Below are 13244 nucleotides of genomic sequence, written 5' to 3'. Positions count from 1 at the left end.
GAGATCCAGCCACTGCACTCCAGCCCGGGCGACAGAGCAAGACTCCGTCTCAAAAAAATAAAAAATAAAAAAATAAATAAATAAATAATAAAGTTTTATTTTCAAGATGGAGTCTTGCTTTTTCACCCAGGCTGGAGTGAAGTGGCATGATCTTGGCTCACTGCAACCTCCGTCTCCCAGTTTCAAGTGATTCTCCTGTCTCAGTCTCCCGAGCAGCTGGAATTACAGGTGCACACCACCACACTCGACTAATTTTTTTTTATTTTTAGTAGAGACGGGGTTTCACCATATTGGTCAGGCTGGTCTCAAACACCGACTCAAATGATTCACTCACCTCGGTTTCCCAAAGTGCTAGGCTAAAACTGTTTAATACGTCCAAACTCTGAATTTCTGTTGAGCTCTTTTTGTATATTCAATGGTCTTGTATAGTCTTACCTGTTTTTATTTAATTTTGCTTATTTCACTCCATTTCTATTGAGATTGAGGGGTGTGCCCTAGGTCTGTGTCTGTGCTTTTGCATTTCTGGGGAGTCCTGCATGCCAAGTCAAACTCTAAAATATCTTTTGAAAATAAATTGATTCCCATAGCAATTTCTTCTTTCTTCTTATAATTCATTTGTTGAATTTCTTACCTCACATTCATTAAGAAAGTAATTAGATTTGAGATTTTTGAGATTTTGCCTTACCTAAACATCTATTTAAATAAGTAAGCCACCTGGTTTTAAAATAAAGTAGAGATTTAGTTTTCCAGGCCAAATAATCTTCTGAAAGTTCTTTTGGCTCTAGTTTTGAAGGGAATGAAAATAACACAGAAACTCAAGAGATCATGAAATTCAAATACAATTACTTCAAGTTCAGTAATGTGCCAAAAGACATACAGGTGAGCTCTTACCAGTGGAATGAGCAGGCTAATCAGGTCTGTTAAAGGTTTGCTGAGCAGCAGCAGGTCTTCTGCAGCCTGAGTGTCTTCTCCTGAGCCAGACTTCTGGGCCTGGAACAGGGAGAAGAGAAATGAAAGACAGTCTTGGTGATTAGTCAGCTTGGCTAAAGGAAACAGGACCACTCTGTCTGGCAGACACAAGGGGCTGAGGAAGCATTCTACCTCGGTTCCCAGGGATGGAATAGATGGAGGCCCCAGAAGAGATACTATGCTTTGTTATGACACAAGGAGTGTAGCTATTGCCACTGCCACCAGCTCAGGCTATAGAGGCTGACCTCTGTACAGCACATAGATGAAGGAATTACAAAGGTTGCTGCTGCTGGAGGAATAATGGTGATGTATCATATATTGCAGTGGGGAAGGACTTAATCTTTTTTTTTTTTTTAGATGGAGTCTCGCTCTGTCACCCAGGCTGCAGTGCAGTGGCACGGTCTCAGCTCACTGCAACCTCTGCCTCCTGGGTTCAAGCGATTCTCCTGACTCAGCCTCCCAAGTAGCTAAGATTACAGGCTCTTTCCACCACGCCTCGCTAGTTTTTGTATTTTTAGTAGAGACGGGGTTTTGCCATGTTGGCCAGGCTGGTCTCTAACTCCTGACTTTACGTGATCCACCCATCACAGCCTCCCAAAATGCTGGCATTACAGATGTGAACCACCGCGCCCAGCCAAAAGCGTTTTATCTTAACCATCCTAAGACCTGAAGAAAATGAACTTCAGAGAAGCTGGGTCGTTTGTCTAACATTTCACAGATAATGGATGACAAAGCCAGAGAACCAAACCCAGGTTGACTCCAAGTCACAAATGCTAATCTCTGAGCATATTTATGCACATTATGATACATACCAAGTGCATTCTGCTGTGCTTTCCTTCTCTATATTGCATACATATGCTCAAATAACATCTAGAATATTTGTCCAACATATCACTGCATGAATAGGCTTCAAATATAGGTCTACATTCCTGTGAATGTGTAGACTTAAATGGCAATGAAAATAAATGAGTGAGTGGTTTTTACATTGTGTGTCTTCTCCCAGGGATTTTATAGAATTGTCTAGTTCCAAAGGAGACTTCTATCACAGAGATGAATAATTTTATATTGAAAAATGGTACGGATTATTTTTTGCATTTGCTATAATATGTATATACTCTTCCTCTCTGTTTTCACTTTTACTCAGAAGAAACAAAACCACTTTTCAATAACGACCTTTGCCAGAGCCAACAGAGCAGGCCAGAGGCTGCCCTGCCTTGAGTCATTAACCTGGACTCCAGGGCCCTTCTCATAAACGCCTAGTTTCCTTCTGCACTTCTGGCCTATGGACAGAATTTCAGTTGCCTGTTTTCTTTGGTTCAGAAGAACTTGACTGAAAATCGGACACCTGTCTTTTAACAACCTGCACATCTCAACAGGTAAGGAGAACAAGGGTCATCATTAGCTTGGAGCTTGCCTCTCACTTCCCTGACTGACTTTATCAGAAACGAAGAAGTTCCTTTCAGGAAACAAATGTGCAGCACTATCCAAGAGGCCTGAACCTTTCTGAATCTTGGCCGTTGATCCCTTGACCTCTGAAACATTATCTGATATGGAATATTACCACATTATCCCTTAGAGCAGATTGATTTCCTCCTGGGAGAGATAAGGCAGTCTTGCAAATCAGCAATGAGGCAGCAGTGAGGGGTATGGTGCCTCCTTTCCAAACACACATAAGCGAGCAAATGGGGCCACAGCACAAGAAACACTGTGGGACTTTTTCCACCAGGATGTCCCAGTCCTCCAGATCCTCCAAGATCTACATAGTCATACGTCATAGTCACCAAGAAACATCGATCCAGCCTACCAGTATTCATGTGGCCACCTCCTTGCAAAGTTGCCAAGAGTTTCAGAAGAAAGAGAATGCTACAGCTTTGCACAACAGAAAGGTGGCACAAAAGAAAGACATTAGAAATTCTACTCTCCCCACAAGAGTACTGGCCCACAAAGGAAGCTCTGTGCAACAAAAGGACATCTGCCTGGATGCAGCAATAAACACCGAAGCCCCCAGAATCAAATGTAAAGGCCCAGGCCTATCTTGTATCTCAGCCTCTCTCCAATTCCACAACATCAGACTCCCTCATGTCGGCCTCCCAACTCCTGGATTTCCCACCCTTTGTGTGCATCTTGTACAGGGCCGGTGTCCCTGTCACCACACCATGACTGTCTGCTCCATCCAGGTCCTCTGATTTTGCCTCTGGTCCCACTGACCCCTTTCCAGAACTCACTCCCTTTTGTCATTGCTGTGTGTGAACTTACCCCACTCCTAGCAATCCCCTAGCTGTTATAGCCCAGGCAAGAGAGGAAGCTAGCCTGGGCTAGGGTGGTAGCAACAGGGTTTGAGAGAGGCAATTGGATGAGTTGGATATGTATGGTAAAATCTACATGATTTGATGACAGATTAGATGTGGGATATAAAAAAGAGGGAAATTTCAAGAATGCCTCCCAGGTTTCTGGTTTGCATGGCAGGGTGAGTGGGGCAGGGCTTGCTGGCAGGGAAATGGATTTGGGGGGTAGATCTTGAGTTCGGCTTTGGTCTACGGGGAATTCTGGTGGTCATATTGAGCAAGCTGCTAGGTATATGAATATTGACTTCAAAGAAGAACTTTAGGTAGAAATATACATTTAGTAGCCTTAAACATATCAAACTAAAGAAGTGGACATTCCTTTGAAACTTGTCATCCTTTTAGTTAAACCGTGAGATCCTAGAAGGTGGGGACTGAATCATATTCATCTTCGCATTGCGAAAGTGCGACATGATGGTGTTTGGGGAGCACAGTGAGTGTTAAATTGATCCGAGCCATACCACTGACAGTTATGCTCCACTGTGTGCTAAAACCTGCTGGAGATATAAGACAGGAACTGGGCTGGGCGTGGTGGCTCATGCTTGTAATTCCAGCACTTTGGGAGGCCGAGGCGGGCGGCCTGTCAATTTCTGAGTCATATTTAACATTAAATAGCAATACAGCATTATCTAAAATGAGATAACAGAAGACAGCTTCTCAGCATTAAAACAAACAAACAAACAAAAAAACCAGGCCATGTATATTACAATTCTCTTACATCTAGCATTGCTACGCGGATCTAGCACACAGAAGTAGATAATCAACAGAGGTCTGCTAAATATACACAGAGGTAAGGCATCTATAAAGAACAAGAGACAGTTAATTCCTCAAGTAGTTCCTGTCTTATTTTATTTATTTTTTTGAGATAGAGTCCTGCTCTGTCGTCCAGGCTGGAGTGCAGTGGCACGATCTCGGCTTACTGCAACTTCTGCCTCCCGGGTTCGAGGAATTCTCCTGCCTCAGCCTCCCACATAGCTGGGATTACGGGTCCCCGCCAGCACGCCGGGCTAATTTTTGCATTTTTAGTAGAGATGGGGTTTCACCATGTTGGCCAGGCTGGTCTCAAACTTCGGACTTCATGATCCGCCCGCCTCAGACTCCCACAGTGCTGGGATTACAGGTGTCAGCCATCACGCCCAGCCTTTATTTTTATTTTTTGAGATGGAGTCTCACTCTGTCACCCAGGCTGGAGTGCAGTGGCATGATCTCATTCACTGAAATCTCTGCCTCCCAGGTTCATCAAATGATTCTCCTGCTTCAGTCTCCCGGGTAGCTAGGACTACAGGCGTGTGCCACCACGCCTGGATAATTTATTTATTTTTTATTTTTTTATTTTTAGTAGAGACGAGGTTTCACCATGTTGGCCAGGCTAGTCTTGAACTCCTGACCTCATGTGATCTGCCCACCTGGGCCTCTCACAATGGGCTGGAATTATAAGCATGAGTCACCATGCCCAACCCAGTTCCTGTCTTTATATCTCCAGCAGGTTTCAGCACATGGCGGAGCAGAACTGTCAATGGTGTGGCTCCGATCAATTCAATTCAACACTTACTGTGCTCCCCAAACACCATCACGTTGCATGTCCGCAATGCAAAGATGAATATGATTCAGTCCCTATTCTCTAGGATCTCATGGTTTAACTACAAAGATGACAAGTTCCAAATAACTGTGCTAAGGCAGAATATGAAAACTGCTATAATAGAGGTCGAAATACAGTTTGGGTGAAGGAGGGAAGTAGGATAATGTCACAACTGACTTCATCACTTGGATGGTGGGGATGGGGTTTACTAGGAGTCATATGGAGTGCAGATATTTCACATGTGGAAATTTCATGAGGAAAGGCACAGGACAAGCACAGCATCCATTTACAAGATGGCAGTGCAACTAACTGTCTGGTTGGGGTATGGGCAGCATGGAGATCAGGCAGATGGGCTGGGAAGGTACCCTGGGGCTCGACTGTATAAGCCTTTGAATGTCTTGGCAAAGAGCTGGAACATTATAGATAATGAGGTGTCACTGAAGTTTTCAAAGGAAGGGAGAAACTATCAGGACTATGGGCTATGACAGAAAAATCTCATCCGCATTCAACAACCAGGCAGAGGGTAGCTCATGGTGAAGGCCAACAAGGGGAAGGCCGTGAAGAAATCAGATTTGATCATTATAAGAGATGCTAAAAATAGACAGCCCCCAAAATAGCCCCCAATCACGGATAGCCTTTATGTGTATGTGAGACTAAGGAAGACTCAGTAGCCACATTACAGTCTTTCAACAATACTGATGTATCTGCAAATCAACAGCAGTTTAATGGTCCTACTATCAGGAGGATGATGTAAAAAGCTTCCCCATACCACCTCAGAAAGGATAAACAAGGCCCAGAATGGAGAGTCAGGTGACCTGAATTAGAATAATAAATATTTGTCTTCCCTAGAAAAGCCCTCCCTAATCTCAAAATTGGGTTTGGTCCCCTGCCTCATTATTCATTCTGCAGCATGTAATACCTTTCTATGGCTGCCTTTTCACACATGCAATAAGATGAAGACTTGCTTCATTATTTGTATGTTGACAGTCTTCTCTATTAACCTATAAGCTTCCTGAGAGCTAACACCCTTTCTCCCTAGATTCCTGCTGAAATTACAGGTACCTAGCCCTATGCTAGGCTCATAAGTACAAAATAACTCATAAGCCTGCTAGGAGTTAGTCAGTAAATATGAACTGAGTGCTCTTCCATGCACCAGGACTTAGAAATGTGAAAGTCATGGCCCACAGGAGGCCCCCTGTAAACAAGAAAAGAAGAACCTTTCTTCTTGTTGCTGTTCATGATACAGTAACCACTTATTGGTCACCTTCACTGGGCCAGGTATATGTATGCCACTTTACATCTATATATAATTACATATATTTTATTCTCCCATTGAAGTCTCACAACCACCCAGCAGAGTGGTGATCACACCTACTTTCCAGATGAGGAACCTGATACTCAGGTGCAGTAACTTGCCCGAGGTCATACAGGTGGTGGTATGTCTGGGATTTGAATCTAAGGCATTCCAACCTGCACGACCCACATGTCCCCACCACACCAGTGAGTCTCAGGCACTTTGTCTCTGCCTCCATAATCTTTTATACATAACATTCAGAGGTGAACAGGGACCAGTTCTAAATCACGGGGAAGGTAGTGGGTAGGGACTGAACTTCTGATGGAGATTCTGACACATGCCTGCCTTTGCTCCCCCATACACATACTTGCATCATACCACTCTCCTCCCTGGAAAAGTGCTTTGTGAATCTAAGCATCATTATAATTTTAAACACTGGCCTCTCTCAATTTTTCTACTTTAAAGAAGCTCCTATTAGAAGTAGATATAGGTTTCAAGTGCAGAAGAATCTCCAGTGTGAGAAGTATGTCTATAAATGGAAGGGGTGACTTAGGGTTTTGGAAAGTACTTATGGCTCAGTGTTTCAAGGCAGATATGTCTTTGATTCACATTCCATTTCTTTTCTCAACTCTTTCACCTAATTCAGCCTCAAGGACGACTCTTCCTTCATATTGACACCAGGTGTCATGGAGATCAAAGTCAGTGGTCAAGGCCAAAAGCAATACATGGCAGATATTATGAGGGATGATTCAGAAAGATGATAGCAGTAAAATGTACAGTGGTGTTGAAGAATATGAAAACAATAAAAAGTGATCTACTGGGAAACTAGCAAGTTGGAAATAGAAAATTCAAAAATATTTTGTATTAAGGAGTTTCCTTTTACAACATCCCTGAGTATCTACCTAATCACTTATAGTAAAAAACAGAATTTCTATTGTTCTGAAGATTTTAACTTCTGATCCTTTTTTTTTTTTTGTCTATAATTTACAAGAAAATCTTTTACAGATTATCATCAAGGTATCCTGTAAGAATAACTATCAACTACATCTCAAAGAATTACAAAAAAATACCACTATAGAAACTGAAATAAGAAACCATATTCTCTGAAGAGAAACTTACTAGAACAGAGAGGAAAAGATAGGAGAAATACATAATTAGGGATTATTTAAGTATGTAACAATTATTTACTGTTAATTTGGAATTCTTATAAATGAGCTAATAAAAGCACCTAGGTAATTCAAAGGCCATGGCTTTTGAATTAATCTACTCGCTTTACAGTTTGGGTTAAATACTTAGTAACTAGTAATATTTGTTGAGGGGATCTTGGATTTATTAAATCACATTAGACAAGCTAAATACTTGACCAGCTTAACTGTGGAGAAAAGATACCATTTATCATAATGATGAATAACAGAGGCTATCCTGGGGTCTAGGGATTCATCCTTGGCTCTACTACTGTGACTTGGCAAGGTATCAAAACAGTTTGGTTTCAACTTTAGCTTCTGCGTCTATGCAAGCTTGGATGCTACCATTTGATATACATCTTTTGCAATTGTATCAGGATTTTAAAGATAACAATAAATTCATATTGGCCCTGTCACTTGATCTAAATATCAGCTGACTCCGTTGGTTAGAGCATTAAATAAGACAGGCATAGGAAAGTACTCTATAAAACCACATCTCCTTCCTGCCTTACAGTATGATGCTAAGTAAATACAGGTTACAGTTTATGGCTAATTGGCTTTTTCCATAGCCACTGAATACACCTATATTCCTCAAAACCATCTCACAAATCCATGGTATCAGTCAGAAGGGAAAGCAAGTTGAGCTTATGAGTTATATATGTATATGTGTCTACAAACACACATATGCATGTGTATGTACACAAACCCTCAATCCATTATCCCTAGAAAGCTGACCTATCCTGCTAAGGGGGAACTGGAGAGCCACTTCAGTACATGAAAGGCTGCAAACTACTTGGCCAAAATAGGATTGTGCCTAAGGCAAATGCTCTCCTTGGTCAGGAGTGGTTTCCCAGCTAATGCTTGCTAAGTCTTTGCTTAGTAGTAGGCCTCTCCTTCTTTCTCGGAAGATTTTGATCAAATTCTCTGTTCCTGACATTGGTCACCCAAAGATGACTCTTCAGAAGACACACTCTATAGAATGACACGTTCTTTTAAATAAGTAAAGACACAATAGAGGAAGATAAGAAAGAAGAGAATGAAAGGGAAGCATGAAATGGAGTAGGGCTGCTCAAGACACAGGAAAACAGATCCTCTACCTGCAAAGCCAGCCGTACAATACCGGAGGTATAGGTCAGCATACTGTGCAAAATATCAAGCAGGGAAAAGAGCAGTGCAGCTGCCATTTCATTGTTGTTTTTATTGTCCACATCCAAGCACAGTGTGGCAGTTTCAGTGAGCAGGTTACAGATGTGACTGACAAGTCCTGAGGGTAAAAAAGGAAAAGAAAAAAACCTCATCATTAAGTACACAAATGTGTCATATGAACCAAAAAGAGAGGCATTCTGGCTCGATGCTGCATAAACCCTATGCAATACTTAAACTGTACTCTTATCAGATTCACTGAGGAAAGTTGTTTAAAATGCAAGTTTCCAGGCCTCACTCCCAGAGAGTCTGCTAAGGAGTCAGGGATGGGGCTTAGGAAAATACTTGTTAAAGAAGTTCCCCCCCAAGTGATTTTGATGCAAAGGTGCCAAACCACAGCTTGAGAAACACCATCCTACATGGGGAGGCTTCACAGGGTCTGAGGACTCCCTGACGCTGAAGGAAAGCAACTGTCCCCAGATTCTTGTTTGAAGGCAGTTTTCTTTAGTGCATGATCAAGGGCCACAGTGGACCCAGTGGTCTGGTCTATCTAGCAACTGGGTGGTTTCAATAATGCAGTCCAAAAATGTAAGATTAATTATAAGAAATTTGAAAATTAGAAATTACCAGGCGCCATCCCTTTGTCTCTGCAAATCTCATATTAACAGTGTAGTTGGTCTTTACTGATGTTTAGTTTGACACAGTCTGCTACAATAAATACATTTTCACATTTTGGGGTTATTGTTACATTTAAATTGACAGTTTTATTCTATTATATAGTGTCACCCTTTGAATTCACAAAAATGAAATACAACAAAAGTAAAATTACAACATGAAATAATGTTATAAACCTAAATGATGAATGAGAAATTTGGGACCAGTAGAGCATAAATTCAGATGTTCTTAAAAAAAAGTGAACATTCTAAGATAAATATTTTACACACACAGATGGGGGAAAAGCATGGCAAGGAAGTCTGATGTGTATTAAGAGCTATATTTTATCGGACCTGCAATCTACTTGTCCCTAATCCAGATGATCAACGGAATGGAAACTCAGCTAAGCACAGCCATATAAGTTTTGGCATCTCTTCCATACAGTGCACCTTGTCACTTCCAGCAAAACAATACAGTCTTCCTGACAAATGCAAAATTATCACAAAATTATCAGATTACAAAAGTGAACTAATTTTGTCACTACAGGCAGTGACATAGAATGATAGACGCATCATTCAAAGTTATACCTCCTGTGGCAAAAAAAAAAAGGGTATAAGTCCCACACAACTGCTAAGATGCTTATAAAAACAAAAACAAAACTGAGTTTCAAGGCTGAAAATAAACACACTTGAAAGTAGAATGAATATTGCCAAAATTTCCTTATCAAATGACAAGTCTGATAACCCATATCATCAATGATACATAGTGCAGAAAAGCAATTATTACAGCATGTGCCCTGCACCAGCAGACATTCTCCTGAGAGTTACAACGCATCATCCATGTACAGGCTATGAATCAGTACTTGGCATCTGTGAGCTGTAGACAGACTAGCAGGGCTTGAAAACACAGTATTTGGTAAATATACACTGCAAGAGAACAGGTTTTTCATTTGGGAGTTCCTGATGACTTTGTGACATGTCACATAGACGGTCAAAGGTAAAAGGGGTGAGTACTGGTGGAGTCCAGCTCTGTGAGCTGCAAAGAAGGATACAGTTCTTCAGGAGGCAGAGGTGGGCCCCAGAGCACCCATCTACATACTGCTTACTTCAGAGTAAACAGCTAGTGGGCATCAATGTTCTTCTTGATCTTTATTCAGCCTTCAAGGAAGGAGTGCAAAGAACGAATGCAATCAAATGCCTGCTGGGACAGAAAGTATTTCCAGTCTACTGTGTAAAAAACAGGCAACAAATGCCAAGCTCTGATTTTACACACTGAAGTCATCAGCTCCCAAGGGAAGGTTCTCAGATAAGATTAGAAATGAAGTATGAGATAAAAATATTTCTTCACAACAGTGATAACGCCAGCAAAACCCATTAATACGATTTTAAGAAGCAGATCTTGGCCGGGCGCGGTGCCTCAAGCCTGTAGTCCCAGCACTTTGGGAGGCCGAGACGGGCAGATCATGAGGTCAGGAGATCGAGACCATCCTGGCTAACACGGTGAAACCCCGTCTCTACTAAAAAATACAAAAAACTAGCCGGGCGAGGTGGCGGGTGCCTGTAGTCCCAGCTACTCGGGAGGCTGAGGCAGGAGAATGGCGGGAACCCGGGAGGCGGAGCTTGCAGTGAGCTGAGATCCGGCCACTGCACTCCAGCCTGGGTGACAGAGCGAGACTCCATCTCAAAAAAAAGAAAAAAGAAAAAAAAAGAAAGCTGATTCTACAGGCATCATTTTCAGTTTTTACTTCATAGCCAGAACCTTTCACTTTCAGGCGTCAAAATGCCATTGTCTCTTTCAGTGTTTAAATACTCATATTCATTATGAAAAAACAGAAGTCATGAGACAGTTCAGCAAAATGAACTTTCATTACCCTTTTCAACAATATCAATATTGTGTCTATTTTATCTGTCTTTTCAAAAGCATTTTAAAGCAAATACCAGAAAAAATCTTATTTCTCCTGTAAATACTTCTGTATAGTATAACACATACTCATTTTTAACTATAATACCATTGCCACTTTTAAAAATTAATGTTATTTTTTTTTTTTTTTTTGAGACGGAGTCTCACTCTGTTGCCCAGGCTGAAGTGCAGTGGCCAGATCTCAGCTCACTGCAAGCTCCGCCTCCCGGGTTTATGCCATTCTCTCGCCTCAGCCTCCCGAGTAGCTGGGACTACAGGCGCCTGCCACCACGCCCGGCTAGTTTTTTGTATTTTTTTAGTAGGGACGGGGTTTCACCGTGTTAGCCAGGATGGTCTCGATCTCCTGACCTCGTGATCCGCCCGTCTCGGCCTCCCAAAGTGCTGGGATTACAGGCTTGAGCCACTGCGCCCTGCCAAATTAATGTATTTTTAATATACTCCTCAACTGTCTCCAGACTATCTTTTTACAATTAGTTTCTATGAATCAGGATGCAAAGCAGCTCCGCAAATTCCATTTGGTCATGGACCTTAAGTCTCCTTTAATGTCTGAAAGTCCTTCCTCTACTTACAATTTTTTATGCCACTTATTCGTCAGATAAATTAGAACAGCTTTCTTGTAGATTTTCTCATAGATTTGTTCCTATATCCCTACAGTCCTGTAAATTGGTAACTGCACCTAGAGACTTGATTTAATTCAGGTTCAATTCCTTTGGCAATAATACCTGGGGCTGGGTTCTTTGGATTTCCTGTTGCATCTTATTTGGAAAGATATACCATTTGTCTTAGTGATGTTAAAACTGATCCATGGATTCAAGGGTTGTTATTTTGAAAAGGAAAGGCAAGATAAATGTTTATTCTTTCCTGTCATTTACCACTTTCAGAACAATGATTTTGGAGTGTTAGCAACTACCAAAGAAAAACAAGGTGTGAAGTAGGAAAGGTAGAGGAAGACAGAAACTACCAAAAGTTACTAAAGCATTCATTTTGTAGCATCATTGTGAATATACTGGATTTTTAAATAATCTATATTATGAGTTTTGATTTCAGTCACTATTCATTTATATGCTCAATATGTTCTACTTTTGGCCACGAAAAGCTCCTTGAAAGTATCATTGCTTCTGCTATAATAACGTGCCCTGAGTTCATATTATAGAATTCCTGTCTCTGACTGGGCATTAGATGCTTCTACAAGGAGCGCTGGTTTTGTTCAATGATAATTTGTACTTAGAGACCATGGTCTGAGTACTCAGGGTGTTCATTGCTACTGAGTCACTGATTCAGTAAACAGAGATAGGAAGGATCTATCTCTTTAAGAAAAAAGAGCTCATGCAGATATTACTAATGCCAGAGTCCAGAAACAGACCTACAATTATATGGTCAAATGAATTTCAACAAGGAATTCTTCAGAAAAAAATCCTTTTCAACAAAAGGGTAAGGAAAAACTAAGGATCCAAATAGGGGGAAAGAGAGAGATCCTTGACCATTACCTCACACAATATACAAAACCGAATTTCAGATGAACGATAGATCTAAACATACAAGCTAAAATTATAAAGGCTCTAACAGAAAATGTAAGAGAAGATTTTGCAACTAGGAGGTAGGCAAGATTTCTGAGGATTCCAAAATACCTGGTCTTTAAAAAATGGATAAATTAGATACAGACTGGCAAATTGGATAAAGAGTCAAGATCCATCAGTTTGCTATATTCAGAAGACCCATCTCACATGCAGAGACACACAGAGGCTCAAAATAAAGGGATGGAGGAAGATCGACCAAGCAAATGGAAAGCAAAAAAAAAGCAGGGGTTGCAATCCTAGTCTCTGATAAAACAGACTTTAAACCATCAAAGATCAAAAGAGACAAAGAAGGCCATTACATAAAGTTAAAGGAATCAATTCAACAGGAAGAGCTAACTATACTAAATATATATGCACCCAATACAGGAGCACCCAGATTCATAAAGCAAGTCCTTAGAGACTTACAAAGAGACTTAGACTCTCATACAATAATAATGGGAGACTTCAACACCCCACTGTCAACATTAGACAGATCAACGAGACAGAAAGTTAACAAGGATACCCAGGAATTGAACTCAACCCTGCACCAAGCAGACCTAAGAGACATCTACAGAACTCTCCACCCCAAATCAACAGAATATA

General features: G+C 41.2%; 1 protein-coding gene across 1 annotated transcript in view; it reads right to left on the bottom strand.

The window, feature by feature from the left end:
• The window catches only part of LOC108542616 (serine/threonine-protein kinase ULK4), a 494918-nt gene that overhangs the window by 200983 nt on the left and 280691 nt on the right, over window positions 1-13244 (bottom strand). Inside the window, exons 12-13 of the mRNA XM_017892686.1 lie at window positions 8466-8632; window positions 892-990 (exon numbers count right to left, since the gene is read on the bottom strand). Of these exons, the coding sequence (XP_017748175.1) occupies window positions 892-990; window positions 8466-8632 (266 nt within the window). The remainder of the gene's footprint in view (window positions 1-891; window positions 991-8465; window positions 8633-13244) is intronic.

The sequence above is a fragment of the Rhinopithecus bieti genome, unplaced genomic scaffold (genome assembly GCF_001698545.2).
Source record: "Rhinopithecus bieti isolate Rb0 unplaced genomic scaffold, ASM169854v2 scaffold_22670, whole genome shotgun sequence".
NCBI classification, from domain to species: Eukaryota; Metazoa; Chordata; class Mammalia; order Primates; family Cercopithecidae; genus Rhinopithecus; species Rhinopithecus bieti.
This window is presented reverse-complemented; position numbering and strand designations above follow the sequence as displayed.